The sequence below is a fragment of the Onychostoma macrolepis genome, chromosome 05 (genome assembly GCF_012432095.1).
Source record: "Onychostoma macrolepis isolate SWU-2019 chromosome 05, ASM1243209v1, whole genome shotgun sequence".
Classification (NCBI taxonomy): domain Eukaryota; kingdom Metazoa; phylum Chordata; class Actinopteri; order Cypriniformes; family Cyprinidae; genus Onychostoma; species Onychostoma macrolepis.
In genome coordinates, this window is record NC_081159.1 from 11,672,468 (window position 1) to 11,693,050 (window position 20,583).

At 37.0% G+C, this 20,583-nt stretch overlaps 1 protein-coding gene and 1 long non-coding RNA gene across 3 annotated transcripts in view; one reads left to right on the forward strand and one right to left on the reverse strand.

Moving 5' to 3' along the window:
* The window catches only part of smarca2 (SWI/SNF related, matrix associated, actin dependent regulator of chromatin, subfamily a, member 2), a 56,617-nt gene extending 40,613 nt beyond the window's left edge, over positions 1-16,004 (reverse strand). For both annotated transcript variants that reach the window (XM_058775597.1, XM_058775596.1), the window contains exons 1-11: positions 15,882-16,004; positions 13,856-14,095; positions 13,528-13,657; positions 12,355-12,687; positions 12,053-12,133; positions 9,998-10,265; positions 3,686-3,812; positions 2,373-2,546; positions 962-1,135; positions 329-499; positions 77-127 (exon numbers count right to left, since the gene is read on the reverse strand). In XM_058775597.1, the coding sequence (XP_058631580.1) occupies positions 77-127; positions 329-499; positions 962-1,135; positions 2,373-2,546; positions 3,686-3,812; positions 9,998-10,265; positions 12,053-12,133; positions 12,355-12,687; positions 13,528-13,657; positions 13,856-14,080 (1,734 nt within the window). In that variant the 5' untranslated portion in view covers positions 14,081-14,095; positions 15,882-16,004. The remainder of the gene's footprint in view (positions 1-76; positions 128-328; positions 500-961; positions 1,136-2,372; positions 2,547-3,685; positions 3,813-9,997; positions 10,266-12,052; positions 12,134-12,354; positions 12,688-13,527; positions 13,658-13,855; positions 14,096-15,881) is intronic.
* Positions 14,931-20,583, forward strand: part of LOC131540584 (uncharacterized) — a 31,231-nt gene continuing 25,578 nt past the window's right edge. Inside the window, exon 1 of the long non-coding RNA XR_009271307.1 lies at positions 14,931-15,064. This is a non-coding gene — a long non-coding RNA (uncharacterized LOC131540584). The remainder of the gene's footprint in view (positions 15,065-20,583) is intronic.

The window sequence follows — 20,583 nt, forward strand, 5'->3', positions numbered from 1 at the left end:
TGAGTTTACTGGAAGGACATACATCAGTCGGTTATTCACGTCTACTCTGCTTTCATTTTCGTAGCGATTTACTTACCTCTCCATCAGGCCCGATGGCTCCCATTCCTTCAGCATCACCAGCTTCCTTCTGAAGGTTAAACATGAAAGAAATAAACAAGCATTGAGTGTTTGATGATCATAGAAATGTCTTAAAGCTACTGCATGGAGTTGAGATTTACAAAACCACAGGGGGATAAACTGTAAGGGACTGAACCAAATAAAACATATCTAAAGTAACAACATCAAACATCATCATAAGTGATTTTATGGTTTCTTTGTCGCCTCACACCTTTTTCTTCTTTCTCTTCCTCTTCTTCTCCTTTGCAGCTTGAGCAGCCTTGTGTTCATAGACAAGCTCAGTCAGGTTGGCCACGTATTCATCTGTCTGTTGAAGAAGGTAGGCCAGACGCTTGTCCTTCTTCTGATCAATTAGCTTCCTGTAGCCTTCTTCATCCTCAGCCTAGTGACAACAGATGGAGAGCCTGTGAGAACCTTTAAGGAAAGCCTCTTCCTTATATATATATATATATACATATATATATTATTTTTTTTATTTTTTTTTGGAACAATATATAGACATTGTATTTTTTATTAAAACGTGTTTTTTTGCTTTTGTTTTTTGTTTACATTGCATTCAAAAAGTACTCCACACTTGTTCTCAGGTGAAGTAAGTTACTGAATGACACATATCCATGAATCGGTCTAATGACTCTGATTTAGACTGATTCACCAATCCGTTAATGAAATAGTAATTAAAAATAATGAATTAATGATCGACAGAAGGAAAATCACCAGTTGGGCCATTTATTCAAGAACTAGACTGCATAATGTGCTGTATGTTCATTTTGGAATGAAGTCAGCAAGACGATGCAAAAAGGTATTATACAGTAGGCTATATGATGCTGGAAATAGTGCATCATACCATCAGTCTCCTCATCCTCTCTTTCTCAATTCTTTCCGTCTCCTTCTTTTGCTCTCTCTCTGTGTTGGTGTGCCATGTTGCGATTGCTTTAGACAGCTTTTGGATTTTTCCAGAGATGGATCTGTGATATTCCTTGAAATCTTTTGCATGCTGCAGAATGCTGTTAAGATACTCCTACAACAAGAAGAGAACAACACAGCATGAATCAAAAAGCAAAATCTGTATAAAATCGCTTATGCTTACCAAAGCCGTATTTATTTGATCAGCAGTAATACTGTAAAATATTATTACAATTTAAAATAACTGGGATGGCAAAGCTGAATTTTTAGCAACAGTGCTCCTGTCCTCAGTGTCACATGATACTTCATAAATAATTAAAATATGCTAAACTGGGGCTCAAGAAACATATCAACGTTTCAACAAAATTCTTTGCTGAATAGAAAATTCAAAAGAACAACATTTATTTGAAATAGAAGATTTCTGTAACATTATATTTTTTCAATGACTGAACCCACTTTACAGCACCAGTGTCCCATGCTAATCAAGGTTTCTAATCATATTTAGTTGATAATTACCAAACTCTCTCTGTCGCTAAGAATAAAACTGCTTGCTACTTGAAGACTTTTATGTGAATGCTGCCTTTGTGTATTAAATAATAAAAAACAACATTCTGTGCTCAGAGTTTTAGCTCCACAAGCTGTTAAAGTCAGACTGAAATAAAAACATGTTTAAAAAACTTTATCCATCTGTTTCTAACTCTAGCCACCCTCAGAAGGTCAGACAAAGCGTCAGGTATTACACACTTCCAGGAGGAACATTTTTCAGTTTTTCTGGTGTTTAGAAATAACAGCACTATCATACTTCCTCGTGATTGCCACACCGTGACTGTGCATGCCAAGGAAATTTGATTCCTCATTATATGACCCCTCTAAAAACATCTTTATCAGTTAGTCAGTATGTAAGCACATAAATCTATCTGTAAATGAGCATTTTGCTGTGGGAACTTGACTGTTGTTTTTTCAATGCATTGAGTTTGTTTAGTCCAATGAATTGATTACACTTAATAGTTGGGGGCAGTTGTGGCCTAATGGTTAGAGAGTCGGACTCTGCCAAAAGTCACGGGTTCGAGTCTCGGTACCGGCAGGAATTGTAGGTGGATGGAGTGAATGACCACCACTCTCTTCCACCTTCAGTACTACGATTGAGGTGAGACCCTTGAGCAAGGCACCGAACCCTCAACTGCTCCCAGGGTGTCGCAGCAAAAACAGATGCCCACTACTCCGGGTGTGTGTGTGTGTGTTTGTTCAATACTGTATGTGTGCACTTGTGTGGGATACACAAATTCTAAGTATGGGATACCATACTTGGCCACACGTCACCCCCTTTAATACAATGATTATTCATTGATCACCTGATGTTTCTGGCGGCGCTTCCTCTCCTGCTCGATCTTTTGCTGCTTCTCTAGTTTCTCTGTCATGCGAGCTTCTCTAAGTGTTTGTCTCTTGCTGCGCTTGTAGGCTTTGGAGTTCAGGGCCGTCTCCAGAGTTGTGTCTCGGCGCATGCATGCTACAACATCAAGCCTCAGCTGAGAGAAAAAATAAAAATAAATCATTCATAGTTATCTGTGGCAAAATGCATTAAGCTAATGAGCTTCATCAAATGATAATCATAATCTGATGCATTTCACACATTTTATTTCATAATTGTTGCTAATTACAGCAGATCAAGGCTGTGAATTGTGAAGAGACTGTGCTACAAATACAACAAGGGTGCCCTCTAATGGTGAGTTCCACTGTACAGCATAAATAAAATATTAATAGCACAACTTCAGACACCATCACCTTACACTCCATGTGAATAGGACAAATCTTATGGAATTAAAGATATGAATGAGCAACTTTTGAGCAACTTGGTTTATTGTAAATTATTCTACTTATTGTAAAGAAACAGCAAACGTGAGTGATTTTAATTAGAAATGTCTGCCAATTTATTTGTGATTTATGAGTAATATATTTCCATAAATTATGGAAATATGCCTTTACGAAAATTGCATCAGTTATGTGCACTAGTATAAGTGAGAATTATTTGAGTACTAAATAATAATAATAATATAAAAATTATTATTATTATTAATATTTATTTTATTTTTAATGAAATTTATTCCTGGATCAATAATATGAGTGTCAAGGGTTTTGAAATGTTTTTATATCATTTTGAAGGAAAGTTTCATTTAAATGATTCTAAAAACATCATGTAGTGTAACCATCAATAAAAAAGTAATATTGTCCTCACATCTTAGCCCTAAAATAAGCAATGTGCACCACAGGATACATATTCTTTAGTCTCTTGTAGGAGACATGAGGAAGATTTCATCCAATACTGTTATCATTATCACAGTTGAGGTTGTTTGGAGTATGGGGGTCACATGACTTCAAATTTTCTGTGCTTGTTTTGTCAGTTTGACCTAAAGCCAACATGTACACCCATGGGACTGGACATTCAGAAAATGTAAAAAATGCAAAACGAGTGTTAGTATTAATTGTGAACATTGTCTTGAAATGTTGAAAAAGAAAATTAAGTCATATGTTGTTCGTGTTGTTTTCTATCGCATTTTGAAATATGTGTATGTCATTGTTAAGTCATTGTATGAATAAGTTTTTATTTTTTTTTATTTTTATAAATTAATAAATTTGACAAAAAACAAATCCCATGTCAATAACCCACCTGCCGCTGGAAGTTAAGCAGTCTTAAGGCCTTCAGCTCAACAGTAGCTTTAGTCCGCAGATCAGGTGGCAACGATCCTGGCAGATTCTCCAGCTCCTGAATTCTGTGAGCAATCCTGGCCTGAAGACTTGAAAAGAAATTGAAGACTTGAAGACTTCTTCAAAGACTTGAAATGAAAAGGACAGGTGTACTGAATCCTATCAAATTGTATTTTTTGTTTTTTTTGTTTTGTTTTTTAAGAATAACTAATTTATAATAGTCATTAAATTAAAATATGAGAGCAAAAGCTGTCAATCAAGCACAGATCATCAGATTTATTGTTGAATAGAGATGTCTCTGAAGGTGAACTTCCAAGGTATTAATAATTTCTAGTTACCTTAAAGTTTTCCAGAAGTATAAATCACCTGCAAAATCCGAACCTCTCACTCCGTAAATAATGGATAGTGCAGACGGTTAAAAAAAAAAAAAAAAAACATGTCTTGGTGACCTCAAGGGTACATCAAACAATCAACACAGTTGATCTGTCTGTTGCTTCAGACAGTGCAAGCCAGTGTAATCACCAAGTTCTGAGGAACTTTCAGACACCTCAGAAAAGAGGGTTCCTCACCCTCCTCTAACATTCATTAAAGCCAGAGGTGGAAAGTAATGAATTACATTTACTCGTGTTACTGTAATCGAGTAGCTTTTTTGTTTACTTCTACTTTTTTAAAATCTGTAATTTTACTTTTACTTAAGTATATTTTGTTTGAAGTATTGTACTTCGCTACATTTTAAAACACATTAATTACTAAGTAAAAAAAAAAAAAAAAAAAAATCACTCCCTGGAAACTACTGCAGTAAATAATGGGCAGGAGAACAAACTGGCGCTAAAATCAGAAGAAAGATGCAGACAGACAAGACAGGCGTTATGGTGCAGACCCAGCTGAAAACCAAACCCCGTCGTATTCTGCTGAAGTTGAACTCGAAGGAAATGAAGTGAACCCCTGGTCATGTGTATGCTCTATTATGCAGTGTAAGCTGTGTTTGCCTAGGGAGACCAAACTAGCAGCTTATAAAATCTGGACATCAACCCTTCGCAAGCATGTAGAGGTAAGGTAAATACTTGCATCATTGCATTGGTGGTTAAAATGAAGCTTTGACAGTTTAGCAAAAGGTCTTTGATTGACAGTTTAGCAAAAGACAGTGGTGCAGGTTGTGCGATATATATTGTCTGCGATAATATCCTAATTGTTGTTTTAACGATGTGCGATTTGACATTATCAGTATTTAGGCAAAAACAAAACACTCCCACAGAGTGCCGTGAAGTCTAGTAAATAAGACTAGTGTGCGCGCGCATTTAGAGTGCGTTCTTTCACTGCGTGATTCACTCTGTTAAAATGCATTATATGATCACAAAATTGAAGATATAGGGGCAGAAAATGTATATTTATACCATTTCATATAGTAAATCAATATCACACGAAGAGTGCCGTTTTTCTCCAAAACACAGCATGATTACATATAGAATAATCAGCATATTTTTTATTTTTACAACAGTTCAATAAACAATATATAATATTTAATTAACAGACTTGCGTTTTAGACACCATTATGGAAGGATTTTCCAGACTATTTTCAGAAGCAATTGCAAATTGTATTTTCAATTGCGCTTTCCACATGTGGGCGCATAAATTGGGACATAATCCAAATGCAATTGCAAATCTTGCATTACCGTTTGCATTTTCGCGAACGCACAGTAACTGCCACATTTCAAATGAAAAAGCAAAGTCCATTTGCAATTGTATTTCCCATGTCTTAGGAGTTATGAGTCTATCATATTTAAATAGCAATATTAATTACCACATTTGCCTTTTCACTTTCTCTGCGGGGCGCATGTAACCTGCCAAAACTCAAATGAAATTGCAATTCCTTTTGCATTTGAATTTCCGATGTCTACACGGAAAGCTGTCAATCATTTTGAGGGGGCGGGACTAAACTAGGGGGCATGTTTGTATTGGGAGGTGACGTCACTCACAGACGACCGTGCTGAACGCTTTGATTAATGGAGGTAATCAGTAAAGGCTCCGCTAAAGCCAGCTGTCAATCAGTTCGTGCCTGTGTGAACAAACAGACAACCTTCTTGGCACAATACATAATTCTGTCTTTTTTACCCCAAATGCAGCGATTATACCCTGCTAACAGCGGGAGCAACAACGGTACGCACAATAGGTCAATATTCACTATTAACGAAATGCTTTTCACCTGTCTCAACATCTCTACGATTGATGCAAATGAGTAAACAGACCGTGCAATTATACACTTATGGTTTCCTACACATGTAGAAAATACAAAAGATTAGGCTACAACACCGTGCAACATCACTGAACTAAATTATACCATATGCAAATCACATTTCTTATTAATATATATTTATTAACAATAAAGATTAAAAATAAGAAAGATGCGCATTACAAATATGTCGTTGTAAGAAACTGTGATGAGTCGTGCAGCAGTAATAATGTAACAAAAACATATACAATTTCAAGCAAAATGATCATATTTATTCAAGCATTTAACATTTATAAGTTTAATTAAATGTCAGTAACGAACTGCATAAATTATAGTGATCACGAAGAAGGTCCTCTCTGTCCCAAACGCGTACAGTAAGATTTAGTTGATACAGTATCAGCTTCCCATCAGTAGTTCTATACTGCCACCTGCTGGCGCAGTTGTGTAGCTTAGAGAACAAGTTTTGTTGTGTTGAGTTCATGAGAAAAATAAGTCGTGATAACTACAACTTTTGTTATGTCAAGATCACGAGAAAACAAGGAGGGGGAAAAATGCATGGCCGCTTAGAACTTCCGTAGTGATAGAGAGCGCATCACCTCAAGATCTTTTACTGTCTGCACTCCGATTGAGGCACATAAACAAACAGATAGTGCAAATCTGCACATATTTACCTGTTTGCCACCTATATCTTATTCCTATCTTATAATAGTGCACCTGCCTCAAGATCTCTCAGTCTGTTTACACTCCAATTGATGCACGTAACAAAACAGAAAATGCTGCTACTCCTGCTTTGCCTGCCCTAGATGAGTCTTCACACAGAACATGCCACAGCCAAAGTGAATTAATATTAAAAATCATGTGCATCAATCGCAGTGTCGGGTGACTGTACACAGCGAGAGATCTTGAGACTTGCGCGATGCTTTGGTGCCACGGCCCATGGGACGCATGCTCCATAACGGATTAAAACTTAAAATATGAAATAATAAACATACTGTATATATAAGGTGGAAAATGGGTAAATATAGATTGGCACTTTTTTTCTTTCTTTTTTTTTCAAACAGTAATATTGAGGCAGGTGTGACGCGCTCTTTTGCAGATTAAAAGAAAGGAATAAAATGTACTGTAATAAGTGTAGAATTGCACTGTCTGTTTACTCATTTGCGTCAATCGGACTGAGAGAAACAGTGAGAGATGTTGAGACAGGTGTAAAGCGTTTCGTTAATAGTGAATATTGACCTATTGTGCGTACCGTTGTGGCTCCCGCTGTTAGCAGGGTATAATCGCTGCATTTGGGGTAAAAAAAAAAGAAAGAATTATGTATTGTGCCAAGAAGGTTGTCTGTTCGTTCACACAGGCACAAACTGATTGACAGCTGCCTTTAGCGGAGCCTTCACCAATTACCTCCATCAATCAAAGCGTTCAGCACGGTCGTCTGTGAGTGACGTCACCTCCCAATACAAACACGCCCCCTAGTATAGGGTTGCTAGTATAGGGTTGAAATGTGGCAGTCACTGTGCGTTCGCGAATGCAAGATTTACAATTGCATTTGGATTATGTCCCAATTTATGCGCCCACATGTGGAAAACGCAACTGAAAATACAATTTGCAATTGCTTTTGAAAATAGTCCGGAAAATCCTTCCATACACCATATTGTGTGTTTTTGCTCTATTTCGACAACAAAAATAATCCTAAACACAGCCACAGCACTGTTTTGTGTCTCTGAGCAATGACAGTGTTTCGTTCCTGAATGAATCAACTGTTAAAATGATTCGGTTCAGTCTAAATGACTCACTTATTAACAGTGACTTGGTGACACCTACTGGCGGTTTTAATTTCACATTTAAAGTATCTTTTGATTTTTTTTTTTTTATAATTTCAAATGAGTATTCAACATTTTATGTCTTATATATCAAAACATTATTTCTACATTTGTAACTGCAGGTTAAATGCATTCATGTCCTGCATTAAACATTGTGTAAATACATCTGAATAGAAATGCCACTTCAGATGAAGCTTCTGTGTTTCCTCTGCATTGTAAAGATTAATTTTGTTGATATTGATTTAATTTGCCTGGTAACAGCCCAAATGTCTTATTATTCTAAATAACTTAATCCTTTAATTAAAAACAACTAGTTTGAGATTTATAGGCCTGTCCCAGGGGTGTCAAGCTCAGTTCCTGGGGAGCTGCAGCCCTGCCGAGTTTAGTTCCAACCCTGCTCCAACACACAAACCATGTAGTTTTCAAATTAGCCTAAATGATTAGATTAGCTGGATCAGATGTGTTTAATTAGGGTTATATCTATACTGTGTAGGGTTATGACACCCTTGGCCTATCCCATTTTTGAGTCCCTCCTACTGTTAAAAAGTAACTAAGTGATTTTTACTCTGAGTAAATTTTAAATTAGCTACTTCTTACTTTTACTTGAGTAGATTTTTAGACTGGTACTTTTACTTGTACTTAAGTAAAATGTCATTAATGTAATGGTACTTTTACTTGAGGAGAAATGAAAGACTGGTTGTTTTGCTTGAATCCACATCAAAATTTTGTTGTGATTGGCAATCTGCTTAGAGCGATTTCAGGAAATGAGATTACCCATTACCATAATCATGAGTTTCATCTGCTTAACTGCAAATATTAACGATGGCGTCAATTTTGCCATACCATTTTGCCATACCAATGATGAACTGTTCGTTCAGAGGATTGTGCAGAACCTTTGCAGCACGTTTTTTTTCAGGACCTTTTTTTTTTTTTCAGTTTTTTTTTTTTTTCTTTTGCATATTCCATGGGTGGGAATTTTTCAAATTAGTAAAATTAAGACTTTACAATATCTGGAAAAAGCATTGTTGTCCGAATGAGATGTATTTGTTTGCTTAAGCAACAAAACTAAAGACAAAATATTCCAGCAAAAAAAAAAAAAAAAAAGTATGTATATATATATACACACATATACAACCCGAACTCCGGAAATGTTGGGACATCTTTTTAAATTTGAATAAAATGAAAACTAAAAGACTTTCAAATCACATGAGCCAATATTTTATTCACAATAGAACATAGATAACATAACAAATGTTTAAACTGTTTAAAATGTTATGCACAAAATGAACTCATTTCACATTTGATGCCTTCTACAGGTCTCAAAATAATTGAAATAAACATGCAAGCTGCTCATACTGTATGCACTTATGCACCCCCATACCATCAGAGCTGCTGGCTTTTGAACTGAATGCTGATAACATGCTGGAAGCTCTCCCTCCTCTTTAGTCCGGAGGACACAGCGTCTGTGATTTCCAGCAAGAATGTCAAATTTGGACTCGTCTGACCATAGAACACTTTTCCACTTTGAAACAGTCCATTTTAAATGAGCCTTGGCCCACAGGACACGACGGAGCTTCTGGACCATGTTCACATATGGCTTCCTTTTTGCACGATAGAGCTTAAGTTGGCATCTGCAGATGGCACAGCGGATTGTGTTTACCAACAGTGGTTTCTGGAAGTATTCCTGGGCCCATTTAGTAATGTCAATGACAGAATCATGCCGATGAGTGATGCAGTGTCGTCTGAGGGCCCAGAGACCACGGGCATCCAACAAAGGTCTTCGGCCTTGTCCCTTATGCAAAGAGATTTTGTTGTTTCTCTTAAGACTCTTAAGAGTTAAGACTCTGTTTAAACATTTGTTATGTTCTCTATGTTCTATTGTGAATAAAATATTGGCTCATGTGATTTGAAAGTCTTTTAGTTTTCATTTTATTCAAATGTAAAAACCTCCCAACATTTCCAGAATTCGGGTTGAATATACTGTATATATGTATATATATATATAAAGCAGTGAATTTAACTTAGTACACATTCACATTTGGAATAAAGTACAAAGATATTAACACTAAAGTTTTAGAGACATGCCCCTTTAACTGCAGTGTTTAGACACATTATAAATGTATCTGAGGAAACATGATGAGGTAAAAAATGCAATTCATGACCCCTTTGACCAGTGTAGACTGTTTAGTGTAGATTAAGCTGAATTTAATTACTCATTACATACCGGTATTCCCTCTCCTGCAAGAGTTCAACAGGATCCAGACCCTGAGGCTTCTGAATCGGTGTGATGCGATTTTGTTTCTGCTGAAGCTGGATGATGAGGGAGGGCTGGCCTGGTCCTGCTGGTGGCTGAGGTTGGGGTTGGGAGGTGAGGGAGGTACTGGGCACAGGTTGTGTGCCAGTGGGGGCCAGCAGGGGAGCTGGAGAGGGTCTGCCACTGGGAGCTGGGACCGACAGCTTTTGTGGAGCGCTTGGGGTCTCTGAGCCTTGACCTGACAATAAAGGAGATGCTCTTTGTGAACGTCTTGTGAGATTTATAAAAATATCATGCCTGTCAAAGAAATGCTCCTGAATGCAAAAAAGCATTAAGCTTCCAGTGATCCATTACACTGTTGTCAGTACAATCAATATGATGTGACATTATGAAACGGCATAAGTAATATTATTTATATTTCAGAAGCCCATTGTCGTTAGGATGTTTGATCATACTCAAAGAGTTCATCAAAGCTGTTGTTGAAGGTTTTAAGACAGTTCAAAGCACAGTGTGAACTGACGTCCACCTCTGAAATGAAAAATCTTTACAAGGACTCATATGACCTGTTCCAAGCCAAGTTTAATGCCTTTAAAGAAACTTTGTAAAGGGCATCTCTAAATGAGAACATAAACACAAGAGATGATTCAAGAGCATGTTCAGAAGAAAAGGTTCTGGATCTTTATTTCTGGCTGGGCACAATCAGTCAGTTGTTGAACCTGCCATGAGGGCATGCAACAGTCCATAGTCATTTCATATCAAGCAAAAATGCATTGAAAATGTCAATTGACCTGAGGTGATGCGTATTATCTTCCAGAAGTACAGCCAATTAGCATTGGATTACAATTAAACCAAGCTGACTCACCAATCAAGTTCACTTGAAAAGAAAAATGAACAATGACCTTTAATTTGTGTGACTTTTCAATAAAGATCTAACAATCCATGAATTAATTCACTATCATTTGAAAGCATGTTAGTGAGGGGATTTAAACTCTATAAGGTCGCCCCTTGGCAAGTTTTTAATCATTTTCAAAGTTTCACTTAAATGGAGCTTTTTTATGTGCACAAGAACATTATCTATAAATCTGAATTTTCTCCTATTTAAGCAGTATCTGAAGCAAATACAAGACAACATTACATTACATACAAAAATAAAAGAAATTAACAAATCGAACAAATACAGATGCATAAAAAGCACTTTAAACGTCTAATTTTCAGAAAGGTTACTGGCTTACATTCACAATTCACCTTTGCCATTTTTATGGACATAAATGAGATGTTTTGATTCAATTACTACATGCAGCACAATAAAGTAAGACTGAGCAGATTAGCGCAGCAATACTAGAATGTGCATGACATTGTCGTGTTACTTCTAAAGCTAAAAATATGCTGATTACCTCCATGACTGAAAGGCTATGAATGAGGCCATATTTTCTCTTATTTCTCATTTATTAGAATTCTTATTTCTGTCTAAAATAAAACATAAATATTAGATGATCTGGTCTGAGACGCTGGACAGCAACTAACTGAAACAAAAGTTGAAGAGCTAAAATTACTGAAACTAAAATTTAAATAACAAGAAATATTAAAAACACAAAAACAAATAAAAATGATAAAAGCTCAACAAAATTGCCAACACTTAAACTAAAATTAGTCACTTAAAGGGACAGTTCACCCAGAAATGAACATGGTGTCATCATTTACTCACCCTGATGTTGTTCCAAACCTGTATGAGTTTGTTTCATATTCTGATCACAAAAGAAGATATTTTGAAGAATGCTGGTAATAAAATAGTTGATGGTCCCCATTGACTTCTACAGTATTTATTTCCCTCTTATGGAAGTCAGAGGGGACCAACAACTGTTTGGTTCTTCAAAATTCTTCAAAATATCTGCTTTTGTGTTCAACATAAAAAAGAAACTTATACAGGTTTGGAAGGACATGAGGGTGAGTAAATGATGAAAAAAAAACAGTGCCATCTAGTGGAAGAGATGCAACTGCTTAAGAATAAATACATCCCACACTCACCTTCAGGCCACGGTTTTGGCCCAGAACTCTGGGTATGAGTCTGCATGGCTGGAGAAGGACATCCGTGAGGCATTGGCATACCTAGCAAAACAAAAAATAAATAAATCACAAAAAGCCAAAAAAGAATTACAAAAAAGTATAACTAACATGTCGACCACATTCATACAGAACATCACCAGTTGTATTCAGGCTTTAAAACACTGTAAAATTACAAGTACAAGAAAAAAATTGCACAACTGTAATTTGGACATGAAGGAATTGGACTTACTGACTAACACCAAAATGACCATAAGCATTTTCACCTGGAGGTCTATTGTAGGGACCGGTGTTGATGGGCTGCTGTTGCATGGTGGGGAGGCTCCTCTTGCCCTGCACAGCCAACTGCAGATTCTCAGGCAGAGGCTGACCACGACCCAGGATCTTGTACGCCAGGATCTGAGCCCTGAGCTGCTGTAGCTGGACTGGGCTGAAGGCAGACTGACCCCTGGCCTGCTGTCCCATCCCCTGTGGATCCATGGGCATCATGGGTGACTGACCCTGAGACATTTGCGGTGGGGTTGGACCTCCTCCTGACATAGGGCTGGGCACATGCTCCGACACCTGGCCCATTGGTGAGGGATGAGGGGACATGTAGCCTAAGCAGCAAAAAAAGGAAAGATTTATGAAGTTTATTGCTATCAAAGGTGAAGTTTAAAAGTGTACTAAGTAAGCACTGCCATACCAAAGTTATTTGTATTTCTTTTGACATTTTGTCTTTTTCTTCTTCTTTTTTTTTTTTTTTAAATTTTCAAAAATTATGGTGTGGCCACATTTGCTGCCGGTCTGTGAAATGTTGTGAAATCCATTTCAATGGGAATCCGCATGCTTGGAAGTTCTGTATAAAGGTGAAAACGTTCCCCACAAAGATTTTACTTGGGGTTAAGTTGGTCACACAAATTTACCACGTTGACTGAAAGAAAGCTGTTTGGTTTGAAAATAAACTTCTGTGTGAGCTCTGCTTCATGCATCTCTACATTATTGACGATGGACCTTTTTTGCGACTAAATTTCACTGACGGCACCTTTAGGCTAACGACAACAATTATAAATAATCATTTACACTACATTTTTGTTCAACAATCCATTCCTTTTATTTACAGAATATTTAATTATGAACATTTAAAGACACATTTAGGACTGTAAAAGGTACAGATCAGAGAAAAGCTTGGTGTGAAGAAAGCAAAGTACAAAAGATCTTATGTATTACCATATGAGGATAATTAGTGTACCATAAAGGCAGCCCCAAAGATAAGTGCGCATAAAAATAAATAAATAAACACTGTGAGATAATTCCCTTAATTACCTCTCAGGCCATTGTAGACTTACCTCCTTCAGTGGCGAAAGAACAAGAGCCTCTTCTGGTGAACTACAATTATGTTTAAAATTATAACCGCTGAGTGCTTAAGTTATTATATTGTGGCCAATATGTAATTGTACCTTGACTGTGTTGATCCATTGGGCTCTGTGGAGGACCCATGCCACTGTGCAGGGATCTCATTCCCACCCCCTTCATCTGGCCAAAGTGCATCTCGTCTCCCATCCCCTTCTCATGAATTCCTTCCATAGGCTGAATAGAGGCAGGAGATTAATCATACATGCTGCTGGCATACTAGCAACATCAAACATACTGTTGCAAACAAAATGCACCTGCAGCAAGTGCTTTTACATTTATTTATTTATTTATTTATAGTGTTTTTCTGTTTTGCATTTACTGGACAACTATTGATCAATTTTAATATAATCAGTGCCAAAAGCAATTCTCTACCTTATGCAATGGGTGCATGTCCTGTGTGTAGTCTCCAGCCCCTTGGCCCTGCATAGCATGCGGGACGCTTGGGGGCCCTGGGCTGGGGCCCATCATGCTGTGTACAGAGCCAGGAGAGGGGCCGGGTCCAGGGCTGGGCCCTAGGATGGGCCCCGGAGACCGGCCAGCACCTGGTGAGGGACCAGCATGGGACATCCCAACTTGTGGCTCATTGGGGGCGGACATCTATTGGCTCAGAGTCTGTAGGAAGGAGGAGAAAAAAGCTTGAACCTACTGTAAATTTCAGATTTTCACTATTTTCCATATTCTAAAGAAAAGGTTTGACTCCCAAATGACAGCATTTTTCAAAATAGTAAGTCAATATTAAGTCAGACATTTTATGAAAAAGAAGCCACAATAACATTGCTATTAAACTTAATATTAATAAATTATATCAGAATGTGGCAAGTTGCTACATTGTTTATCAAAGCTAGTTAGGCTCACAAATTCAATTAAATTCTGATTATTAATATATGAAACTATGCACAAAATCTGTTGCCTTTTATCATAAAAAAAAGCAATAAGCCAAGAGAGGCTGCGCATTTCAGTTTCTTGTGGCTTATTGCATCATTATATATAAATAACCTGAAGCCAAGTTCTGTCATAATAAGGAAACATATGCAGTTGTCTGATGATATTTCAGGATACACATTTTAGAGTAATGAATTTCAGCGTCTTTTTCCTGGCTTGGAAAACAACATTTTGAATTTTCCATGACTGTGGGAACCCCGGTATGTATTTTATGAGGTAGTACCCCAAGGAAAAAAGCCCAAACCATTTTTAATAAATAAAATGCATTTATATTTTAATATTGCTTTATTATTATTATTATTATTATCATCATCATTACTATTATTAACAATGGACACGCCCACACAATTAAATTAAACAAGTTATATATATTATTTCTAAAATTGCTTAACTGTTATATCGCTTTATTATTATGGTTGATATTGTTGTTATAAAGAAAAAGAAGAGGAAAAAGTATAAATACGGTATCAAGCTCATATAAGGGGAAACATACAAACAGAGAGGCCTGAAATAGAGTTGTTCAAAATTTACACACACTCTTCCAGTTTCATTTGAATAACAATGACCCGCGCTGACCTGACACGCCCCCCGAGCAGCGCTCCTGGAAATTAACTGGATAACAGGACGCCAATAATGACGGTAAGGGGTTTTAAAAATAAATAAGTTAAATAAATAAATAAATAAATAAACAAACAGGCACAGGGTGAGATAATGGTACTCTTTTATCATACGTTAACATTTAATTACACACACTATTGAAAATTACAGTAATTATTCGCGTATCTATGAACGATTTAAGTTCATACACGCAAAACCGAACAAACGGAATAAACAATCAATCCGTTGTTGACAGCACAAATGCGCTCATGCAGGCCTATGTTTACTGTCCAAAGCAGAATGACGAAAACTTTTAAAAGCAACTGATAATTAGGAGTGGCCAGCGTCACCCGTAATATTATAAGGGGGGAAAAGCTTATTTAAAAAATAGAATCATTGCAATTCATTAATAAGTGCACATTTAGCGCTGCGCAGGGCTGTAATTTGAAGAGAATTGCTCTGATCGGATCATGGCTTCCTCGACCTGCTGTCATGACTGTCTCCCCTCACGCCATTGCAGTTTCCTAAAATCTCAAACTTTCTGGGACCTTCCCACCACAACGCACTATCAATGCACGTTTATTAACAGCTCTTCGTTTTCCTGGCGTTATAAACGGTTTTGTATTCTTCGAGGAGCAGTTTATTCACCTGCTTTTATGTTGTCAAAGTTAAAAGCAAGCAAACAGTAAAGCCCCCTGTCTAATATAATTGAGCAGCAGCTCGCTAACCGTCTGTACAGTTATGTTAGCATGCTAGTCCGCCACATTTCATCACCAAATGCCAAATGCCAAAAATGCTGCCCACTGACATATATACATTAGTATAAATGTCCAAGCAAAGATTATTTAAACTCAATTACCTTCTGCGAGGTAAACAACACAATAAAAGGTCTAGCACATTATTTCAGCTTCAAAAATATGACTGCCATATGTTGGTCCCCTCCCCCTCTGTTTTGCTGACAAGTTGAAGTTCGCGTTTTTTTAGTGTTTTGTCATTTCTGATTCGTTGAGGGCGCAGGAAATACAGTCGTCTCTCTGGTGTGATTGGCTGAGCAACACATCGATCACCTCGTGGACTATTTAGGGGCGGGGCCTTTCAAATGCACTTTCACTTCGCAACAGCGAAAGTGCTGGAACTCTCGGCCGTCCACTGGGGCGTTTGGGGACGCACGCTTCAAAATGATCACGTTTTCACACAGACGCAGGACTGAATGTTGTATTCACGCCTGCATTAGTCCCTACGTATCTGAGGCGTTTTGTTTTTTGTCACAACACTACGGGTTCCTTGCGTTGCATATGGTTGCATAAGCATGTTGTTGTTTGCTGAACAATGCATTTTATTTGCTGTGTAAAACAAGCGCGATAAATGAAACCTGTTTCTTCCTTAAATTAGTGGTAACAATAATTAACAGTTAACTAATTGTTGGATCGAAAATTTACTCCCCGTAAAATAATATCTCCTCTGCTTCTGATTGGTTCGTACACTTGGAGGGCTGTACCTGATTGGCCCCCATCTCTGAAGTCCACCCCCATACCTAATCGTAACCATTTTCAACAACAAAAGCTTCTTGATTAGAATATAGTGAATCCGAAATACAATTCCAACATCACCATAGATTTGCATATCACATCTGTTGGGTATGAAGAATGTTTAACAAAATGTTAAGCAGTTCTCTCAGGACAAGGTAATTATAGTTCACGAATGTCACCTTATGAGGCAAGTTGTCACATGTTTATATATTTGTAGGCTGCAATTTATTAATTCATATTCGAAATGTTTTCTTTTGGACGTTACGTTTTACAATTAATTTGCATTTCCTTTTTACTGTTTAAAAATGATCTGAAAAGCCTATAATATACTGGTTGATGTGTTAGACTGAATGGGCCGTTAGGTTTAACGCGACTATTAGAGCTTTTTTGGTGTAAAACTGTGGTAAAACGTCAGTTTTATAATGTAACCACACGAGGGAGGCAGTGCTCAAGAATTCAATGAGGTTCAAAAGCAGTCTACAAGCGTCAGTCAACAGCTATGGCCAACAGTCAGTTCATAGTGTTAACAGCATGATTCATGTTTTGACACTAATACATTGTTACTCATTTATATAATCAGTTAATTAATTATCTAATTTGCCAACCATGTAATAATGCACACATATATGCAAACTAAATTATCTATTAAAATAACAATAATTTTAAAAGATCATAGTAATAGGCCTACAGTAGTTTTCATGTCATTGGAAATAGCAACAGTGTTATAAAATTGTTGAGTTCATCGTTAGTGAAATTATAAATATTAATATACATTTATATTCATGTTCTTGGTAAATGTTTTCCCAGCGTCTTAAAATAAAGCACACTGTTTGTACGCATAAGAGAAATCAAGAACTGAATAAACCTCAAATGTGTTTAAAAACATAGTACAGGTCCAGATACAAGTGGTGTTGAGTGCTTGAGAGATGAAGGTTAAACCACAAAGCCCTAAAAACAACAGAATCAGTGCTGTCATAGTTTTGCACTGCTGTTTAGCAAAATAAGAGGGCTGCTTACATACTGTATAATATAACAAGTAATAAAATAAATAAATGAAAGAAAAGGGAAAAAAAGTTAGGCAAAATCTACATTTGTTCCATAACAAACCAAACAAATAAAGCCAAGACAATTTGCTAATACAAAAATTTCCTTTTGGCCCTCAGTTGTACCTGAGGGACTTATGCAAATCAGTTTGCATTCTATTGTTCTGAATGGAAATAGTTTCTATCTTTAATGGAGGAATATGATTTTATTAAGTTAAAATGGCTCTGAGTAAGCTCTCTGGTTTTTGCACTTGTTGTACTGTTATTGTTGAAGGTTGAATTAATAGAAAGTAGTTAGATGTTGATATAATTTATGACATAATTGTCACATTAAGCTGAAAAGTGCTGATTGTGTCTTGTTTGCAGAGGAGCATTTCTAACAGGTTTTAGTTATGATGTCTTCAACATTGTAATCTGCAATCCATCACTTTTATACAAAGTTAAGAATAACCTGATCTTTTTTTTTTTTTTTTAATTACTGAAATTGCATTTAATGTAGTTGTAATTAAATTCTTTTTTTTTTTTTTTTTCTTAAATTGTACAGTTAATTAAAATATCTAAAACATGTTAAAATGATACATTTTTCTTTTGGATAGCAATCATGTATTTACAAATTGTAACAGCAGCCCTAAAAAAATGTAATTTGGGTTGCAGTGTAACCTTATCGCCCATCAGCTTTCTCTGACACCTGGCTGATGCTATCAGGTGAGATAGGCATGTTGTTGAATGTGACCTCAGTGCTGGAATGACAGATTGTATTCTTATGGTTGTTTCTCTTATCAAGTCAATTCCAACCGCATGGTAAAATAAATGACCTTTTGTCACACAGGTGGAGATTTTATATGCACTGTTCAGGGTTTTTAACAAACAACATAAAGAAAAGAAAACCTTAAAAGTGTAAGGCTTTTTTCAGATGTTTTAAAACATGCTGCAGATTACATACAGGTTGATATTCATACTTGATTTCATACTCAATTTTTTTTTTTTATAACAGATAATTAACCAGTCACAAAGAATATAAAATGTAAAATGGTCATACTGAGCAAAGTAATTAAGTCCATTATGATTACTATGAACTGTCCATTAATGTTGCGTTTTCTCAAATCCGATCAACAACATATAAGTGAAATGAATCAAATTAAAAGTTGTTGGACTGCAAGGCACAAACTAAAGGTTGTATTTGAATAGCCTTTGGACAGGTAAACAAAGTATATGGTTTTGGCTCTGCCTCTGCTTCCTTTCGTCAGTAATCCTTTATTTTCTTGCCATTTTCAAAAAAGGATGTGTGCAAGGTTCCTGAATGTAAATTCATCCAAATAAAGCCTCTAAATAACCTGAATGGTTAGTGCCTCCACTTCAGATTCACTGGTCAGGAAAGACCAGACCAGCGTTCATTTGACATGGAAAATGACAGTGAACAGTGGTTTCAAAATCAATTTGCCTTAAAACCATTACCTCCTCAGGCTGCCCACCATGAAATTTGCCCACTGTCCAAATTAGGGCATGCATAGTCGCCTAACCTGTACTCATCATAGTCAGGTGTTCAGTCACTATACATATTTGAATTAGTCAAATATGTTAAATGGCACTTAGCAGCTTAATGCCAAGTGATTAAATCTCAAAAAAGCCTTCTAACTACCAGGTCAAATAAGCACAACAGTATAAACACATATAGTTTTTTTGCTTTATGGAAATAGGCCTTATAATAACAATCCCATGTGCATTACAATAGGCCCAAGTGTTTTAACAAATGTAATGTATTCAAGACAATTTTAGCTCGTGTGGGCATCATATGAACACATCGGTTATTACAGTCGCCACGGCAGTATCGGCATTCACCACGCTTTGTATTTGCACAGCGGCCACAGCTAAATATATATGTCATGGATTGGAGCGGCTTTCATGGGCTGCTTTGGCTAATTGCCTGTGTTTTCCAGGTGTGACCCAACCAAAGGCACGTTATATTTAGTTTTACATGTGACATCTGTTTCGGGGGCTTGTTTGTTTTGTACGTGGTGCTGTTGGTATTCTGAGCGTCCCAGGTGGATAACTTTCTTTATTAAGCCTTTTGTATTTAAATGAAGCCACAAGACAAAGGGGTCTGTCGTGAGCCATTACACTTTTGAATTTGATGTTATTGACACCCAATATGCCTAAAACAAATATCAGTTTGTGGAGGATACTTAAAAGTTTGAATATACTCGTGTCATGTTTCAATGCATGACACTCTCTTGTTCCAGGCTCTTTTGTTTTTCAGGGAGAAGTTGTGGCCTAATGAACTAGAGTTATTTTTATCATCCTACAGACACTATATATGTCTGTTCTTGTGAAATAAAACATGCAGAGATACAAATGAACCTGTCAAGCACCTCTAAATCTGGCTTTTTAGAATCTAAGCGGTGTCTATTTTGTCCATCCTTGGCAATAAACGATTTCTTAAAGATCCCTCTTGGCCAACTGGCTACATCCTCCTCTTTTTATCTTGCACGCTCTGGCCAATGTTTATTTGCTCCTCTGTCATCCCATTGAAAGTGGATTTATCCGCAGGTGTGGGACACCTTCCATCACTTGACCCTTTAATTTCACCGCTCCGGTACTCGATTTGCGAACCCCGGGATTTTTAACAGGCTCTTGGGACCAGCATCTGATAAAGAGCAGTGCTGGAAATCTTTTTCCAAGATGGTGTGGGATTCCAGAGGGGTCAAGATACAGGCTGGGGGGAAGGAAGCGCTGTCAGTGAGACCTCTTTGTAGTTGCCTTTGTTGCAGGTGTTCTGCCACTCACTATTATCCTCTGCTGTCTATTCATCATCTTTACCTGTGTGACATCTGCTAAACTAAGACACATTACTATCAGGAAAGAGAATCTGCACTAAAAATACAGAGAATCGACAAAATTAGGTCCATGGACTGGGTAGTTGCTCGCTTAACATGTTGTCTTGGTTTACTGAGAATCAGAGGTATGGCCTGCACTCAGGTTTGAAGTCATT